Source organism: Rhopalosiphum padi, chromosome 4 (genome assembly GCF_020882245.1).
Source record: "Rhopalosiphum padi isolate XX-2018 chromosome 4, ASM2088224v1, whole genome shotgun sequence".
NCBI classification, from domain to species: Eukaryota; Metazoa; Arthropoda; class Insecta; order Hemiptera; family Aphididae; genus Rhopalosiphum; species Rhopalosiphum padi.
Window position 1 is genome coordinate 49,704,969 of NC_083600.1, and position 7,399 is coordinate 49,712,367.

Genomic DNA, 7,399 nt, shown 5'->3' on the forward strand with positions numbered 1-7,399 from the left:
ATAGATAAAACATATTTTTATGTATTTTATTAGCTAAAACGTGACTAGTTTTTCAATATGTTTTGCAAGTTAAGGATTTACTCAGTTATTTATGTTGACAAGTACAATAATTAACGTCATTAGTCTTATAACTATTGTTATATTGATTTTTCGAAATTTTTATAGATAAAATTGTAACTTAATATTAAATGTTATAATATTTTATTTTTCAAGTATTTTAAAACAACTATATATCAAGAACATGAGTGTGTCCAGATATCATTAATAAGTTGTTCACAAATAAAATATAAAACCGTGAAACTGGATAAAACCAAATATCAGATGGGGATAATAATAAGAAAACCACCAAATTTTGAAAACGGCATGATCATCACCTTATTGTGAATACTGAAAAAAAAACTTACTCATACAAAATATAAAAATAATAAATGAATTACATATTTTTTAAAAAAATATTTAAAATTAATTATAATAAATTATTGATATCGCATATTTTACCAACACAGATTTTGTCAAATTTTGCATGTTGAGCTCGAATATGATAGACACGACTCGTAGGAAATCTTATGATAAGCAAATTATATTATAATTGCATATAACATTTTATTTAACCTTTTGTATTTATGGAATTCTCCTGCAGGATCAATGAACAATTAAACTTTTAATAAACTTCAGTAGAACTCTCATTTACTCTTCATCGTGCTACACTGAGTGTCTCCCGAGAATAAACGAATACTATTTTACAGTACTGGGTTGATGGTTGTGCTTACATTTCACACATCGCTTCAAAATGGAAGATCTTAGTAGAACACTATGTATTATGAATTGTATATAAATATAATATAATATAGTATACAAAAAATATCACCTTACAGATCACTCACTTGAGTTTCTACTAACAATAATTAATATCATAACTAATTTATACACACAACACAATATACGTATATAATGTACTTGAATGTTAATTACCGTGTACCAATGAGAATACGTGCTATGTCATCTTAATCACTTGAAAAGCTTCTCTTGACAAAATGAATCGCATAATTAATTAAGTTTAATTTGATTATGTAGACTTGAGTAGAAGCCATCAACAATTCCTTATATAACTTATAGACTTAATTTAAATTAAAAAACACACACACACACACACACACACACAATACTGTTAGTATTGGCGAATTTAAATAGATGTGTACTACTATAATTCATCAACACCTATTTTAATGTTATTCTAACATTACCAATAATTATTCAAATATTTGTATTTACTATTATTTTCTGAAAATTAAAAGATATCCTAACATTCATAGGAATGTCACAATAATTTGTGATATTAATTATTAATGTAGGCAGTGACTTGTGTACAATATTAAATAACATATATTTTTATCGAAAATGATTTGTTTTAATACCATGACATGTTTAAAGCTGAATTAATGATTATATTTAATTCAAAATTCAAGTACCTATTCGATATCAAGTATTTAATAGTTTTTTTATTATTATTACTTACTCATAAACATTTCTAAAAATTAATAAAAAATAATCTTAATTAAAAATCATTTTGTTAATGGACCGGATGAAATATTAAATTTTATGTCATCTTATAGTATATTTAGTTCACAATAGAAGAAGAATTGGTTAAAGAAGATAAGAGCTGAATACTTTAGAATTTAGCACAAAGCAAAAAATTCTTATTTCATAAAAACTGTTGTCGTGGATAATAATCCAAGAAAATGCGTTCACGCTTGAATTTTGGTCCACCAGAGCTCTTAGAGAAACATCCATCAAAATGTTTGACGTTAGTTAAACACTTAAACTTATTATTCAGATAACCATACATAATATTTCATAGTATAATATTAATTTTTTATATTGCCTATTCATATTTGGTACTTATATTTTTGGTTTGTCAGCGTTAAAGCAAATCAAAGAAGTAAGGACTACACATTTTTTCGGGGTAAAAATTTTTTTTCATCTTATTGTAATTTTTTATGAGTGTTTGAATGATTTAGTAAATGTTCTGAAAATAAGTTTTTTCTGTTTTTATAAAGTAATATGAGTAATTATGTATAATTAATAATTATTTTTTATACATCAGTGGTTTTATACTATTACAGACTCAATAAGTTTAATTATAATTTTTAAGGTAAAAGAGTAATTATATAAAAGAAATCAAGTTAGTATATTATTATCTTGGTTAATAAATTATTGTTATTAAGTTATCAAGTTCTTTATTGGAAGTTTGTCGGTTTTTTAAACTTTACAGTTTAAGTGGTATTTGAGACTATGTGATGAATTTATAAAAGCATAGTCAGGAAGTGTTTACAAATTATTTATAGTTCTTTAAAAAAAGTTTTTATGTATTATTACGACATAAACGGAAACCATGTATAACTTAATTCGCACGTTTATTTAGTCTTTATTAATTTCAAAAAACAAGTTCGATTTTTTAAAGTTGTTTTTAAAGTCATATAAGAACTTTTTTTTAAAACATACAGTCTTACTGACAATAATCTCAAACGTCAGTTAATAAACTAAATATATTAAATATAAAAATGCTTAGTGGGGTTACCAAAAATTATCAAGATCTTCTTAAAACTGGCATTTAAATAAATATTAAAAGTTCCAAAAGTATGAACCCAACTATTAAATATTTTAAATTTACTCATAGAATACAAATATAAAATATACAGCCTGTGTTACATTATAAATGAAAAAAATGGTTTTCATAAATACAAAAAAAAAAAAATTACCTTTCTAAAACATTAATTGTGTTCTATTTCAAATCAACTACATGATAATATTTTGTAAAACTTTGTTTTTCTGTTAAAATTAGCTTATTGTCATAACTCGGTATCACGTGCCCATACTCTTTAAATTAAAAAAAAAAAAAAATTCACTGTAAATCTAATATAATGCATACATGTTACTCCCGATCTAATAGGATAGAAAAACATTAAACATTACATTAGGTATGTAAAAGGTCCAACAAATTTAAATAAAACATATTTTAGAACACGTTTAGATTGTTTAATATATATTTTTGACATAAATTAAAGTTTGTTTAAATATAATCTCAGAACCGTCATATTGGTACCTACTGTGCTGTTGACATTTGTCGTGTATAAGACTTATAAACGTATCTTCATATCAAATGATAATTTATTCAAATTTAAAATAACGTAAATGTATAATTTTTAAATCTCTACCATGCTCAACGTTAATATTATTAAATAGTAGAAATTCTTTGGACAACTGTGACAGATTTATTATACGAATCTGTCTCTTATATATACATATATATATATATACTTTTTATGAATACATGTCGTTAGTAAAATGTCAACGCAATGGTACATGATAAGCGCCACAATACGTCAGAATATGTTTTATACAACTATCAAAAATTCATTTTTTTAAATATATTGTTCAAAATAAAAAAATATTGTACTTAAAAACGTATATAGATTCTGAGTTGTCAAGACTTACATATTATATTTTTCTTTAATCTATGCACACATAAATCACTCAATTAAACACGCTTGAAGTATAATAATATTCAATGATATGGCTACAATATACACGTTTAAATTCATTTGAAATTAAAAACGATATAATACGAAAATAATAAAATGATCAAAATTCAAAATGTATTTTTAATATCCATTGTTGCAAATTGGATGTGTCAATTATCATTTATAATGGATATTATGTTCAAAGTGTTCAGACATTAATTCGTTTTTAGATTAACTTGATTGATCATTTTATAGAATACTCGTATTATACACAACATACGTGTATAATTTAAGTGTATAACGATATAATATCCAGCGTTTCGTATTCATTTTATTAGAAATAATTAAACTAAAAATATCTACCATGTTTATTTCTACAAATATGTAGAGTACGTAAATCATACCTAAACTAACTGCTGGTTTTGTGTTCATTAAAAAAAAAAAAAAAACAAAACAATGGACACCAAATTAAACGGTTTAATTGTTTTAAGTACTTACTAAAATAATACAAATTATATTTACGTGAGTTCGGCCTACAAAAAGTTTGTATAACATTTCTATTCTTTCAGATGAGCAAGTCCAAAAATGTAATAATCTCGAGAAAAATATAAATAATATTTATTATTTAGAATAAATTACTTTCTCAAAAGTGAAACTTTTTCCAACTAGTACAATATTACAGTTATATAACCACTCATTAAGTGAATTAAATTATGGCAAAGCTTTGCTTTGAATCAAAATATATTCAATTAAAATATTACATCACATATATAGGAAAATCTAACTTACAAAAGATTTAACACAATATATCCCTGTGCTTTCAGGTGCAAACAAACTTTTTAATGAAACCATTATTATTTACCGTGTTTGCTCAATTTTATAATTTTATTACATTTTATATATTGTTTAAATTGGTTTAAATTTATAGTAGCTATATTTTCATATTATAAGCATTCTCACAGAGGTTTAAAGTATCAAACTTTCCATGTGAAAATAAGCATAATATAAGTAAACCAAGTCATTTGTTTATCAATTTAAATATTTAAATATTTGTATAAAAATATATTTATAGAAAATTAGCTGGTATAATACATTTTATTTCAAAAGTCTAGTGTTAAACTATAAATGTTTTTTGAAATCGATTCCTTTTCGTAGTTAATATTATATCTTTAATTTATTCACATTCATCAAGTTCTTATCCGTTTTCAAAGCGTTTAATATTATTAAACAATTATGACTTTATGAAATGTATTAATAATTTAAATTAATTCATTTTGATTGAAGGAATGAAGTCCTTAAGAATTTACCTTACAATGTTTCTAAAGTTATAAACTCGTAAAAATAAATAAATGAAAAATGATATAAGACGTATAATAAGACATTTTATAGTATTATTCATATTATTTTGATTTAATTTAATTATTGTTAAAGTATAAACACTTCAACTGTATAAATATCACATATAATATCGTGAACAATAATAATTAATATTAATAATTGAATAATCATATAGATCAGTAAGTTCTTTTGGTATATTTATATTTCAATTTTACTCTCTGAATTTTCATTTACACTTAGGCAAGTTTTAAATAATTAAATCACATAATTCAATATAATAATACAATGTACTTTAGTGATGCATGTTATTACTCGTATGTAAGTAAATATTAATACTTAACAAAACAATAGAATATTACAATTTCAATAATTTAATTCTTTAATAATTTCGGTCTAAATATCCTTAACTGAACGCGTTTTCGATGCTTATTTAAGTTAAAACTCGTTTCATTAATATACCTATTTTTTTTTTAAATGTTTTATTTGTTGTGAATAAAATATAATATTATACATAACATATTATACTTATGTTTCATAAAATATATTCATTGTAGGTATAATGAATGGTATTTACAGTTTGATCCGTTTGAGAGACTCGTCATTATATTTACCCACTATAATAATAAATTATATATTGCATATTTTATGATGTAGCTACCCATAGTTGTAAAATACATATTGAGTGCGAGTTTGCTGATATTGTATCAACTGTACATTGCCCAATCTATATATTATTGACAAAATATCTATTAATATGCCAATTTGCAAAGATAATATTATAATTTAACATTCTATTTGACGTAAAATTGAACCACGACATAAGTGGTACAATAATAGCATTCGAATGGATTTATGATTTGCAATTTATATTAAAACATACAGGGTATTATTCACTAAATTACCTTGTCTGTCAAAAACGAAAAAAAATTAATCGTAGTTGTATTTATGTATTAAAGCATACAAGTATTTTAGCCCATTATTTTATATTTATCTGGTGACGTTACAATTTTTAGAGCAATATTTATTGAAGATAATGTCCAAGGGAAAAAATATTTATATTTTTAAATACGGACCCACGACGGCTATAATATTATACGGTTTTTTTATAATATGTGAAAAAAAATATAATACCTACTTAGTTCATACGACGGTACTGTCTTGGACATGATAATATTTTGTTAACTCTTCTAATATCTCTTTGATTTATTAATGTAGTTTATACACGAAGATCCTAGATTTTAACAGTTAATTAATTTATGTTCTTACATTTTAGTTGTATTTAACATATTATATTAGTATCCTGCATGGTTTTTTATTATATATTTTACTCGTATTAATAAATTATACTAGGCGTGCGGAATAGATCGCAGTAGGACACCGGTATAGTAGCAACACTATTAGAAATTTCTAAAATGTTCTCAATAAATATTTTTGTTATGTAGGAACTGAAATATTATCGTTACTATACCGAATAAAATATTTATCGTGTAATATTAATACACTCTAATACAAGTCAAGGAAGATAAAGGGATCCCTTCTAGGTACTGTCACAGCAGTTTATATTTACAAGCATAACATATTTAAACGTATTCGCAAATACACATATATATATATATATATATATTAACGAGTGCGCAGGATAAAGTATCCATAAAATAATAACACTAATAAAAAATCGCGATTAAGGGAGTCTCTGCATTATTTTTATTTCGTATATAAGTATGCAACCACTTACGGATGAGTAACAGGTAAACGAATATCGTGTAAGGAGACGACGGTGACAGGAACAAGGCCGCCATCGGACACGCGGACGAAATTCGTCGTGTACGGACGCGCGGCAATTATGTCAACAGTTTCTTTTTTTTATTATTATTATAACGACGATATAATATGCGGTACGTGACAAAAGGAAACAAAAAAACCGACGATGACGGCGATAACAATAATAAAAACACCGGAATGACGGTTATTATTTTTTTTTATTTTTTTTTTTTTTAAATCGTCTTAGGGTGGATGGGTGAGGGATCCCCACGCACGGCGGTTATGTCACACTATGCGAAAACCGTATCGGCCGACACGACGCGAACAACACCGCTTGACATCGACTGCAACCGCTGCGCCGCCACCGTAGTCGCAGTCGTATTCGTATTCTCTTCGGTCGCGATCGCGGCGATCGACGGGAGGACACTACCGGCGGGGCCAAACATTGTCGTCCGACTGCCGTGCGCAAAACGTTCAACGCCGCCGCCGCCGCCGCCACCGCCGCCACCGCAGCCGAGTCCCTTTGAGAGGTGGCGGCGGCGGCGGCGGCAGCAGGCTGGCTGAACAGTCGACTCGTCGCGACTCGCATCTCTCTGGCTGACGAGAAGACGGGGGCGGTCGGGAGATGGCTCATCTCTAGGGGGCGAGAGCCGGGAAAAAATTACGTCCATTAGAGGCGTCAAAAGAACAATCGCTCGCTGCCTCCTCTGACCCCCACTCGCCATTTGTCACACTCTTACGACTCGCGCCCTAGCATCCTGCCCCGGGTCCTGCCGCCG

General features: G+C 27.1%; 1 protein-coding gene across 1 annotated transcript in view; it reads right to left on the bottom strand.

The window, feature by feature from the left end:
• The window catches only part of LOC132930495 (uncharacterized), a 111,995-nt gene extending 104,908 nt beyond the window's left edge, over positions 1-7,087 (bottom strand). The window contains exon 1 of the mRNA XM_060996411.1: positions 6,595-7,087. Within this exon, the coding sequence (XP_060852394.1) occupies positions 6,595-6,658 (64 nt within the window). The 5' untranslated portion in view covers positions 6,659-7,087. The remainder of the gene's footprint in view (positions 1-6,594) is intronic.
• Positions 7,088-7,399: the final 312 nt, after the last annotated feature.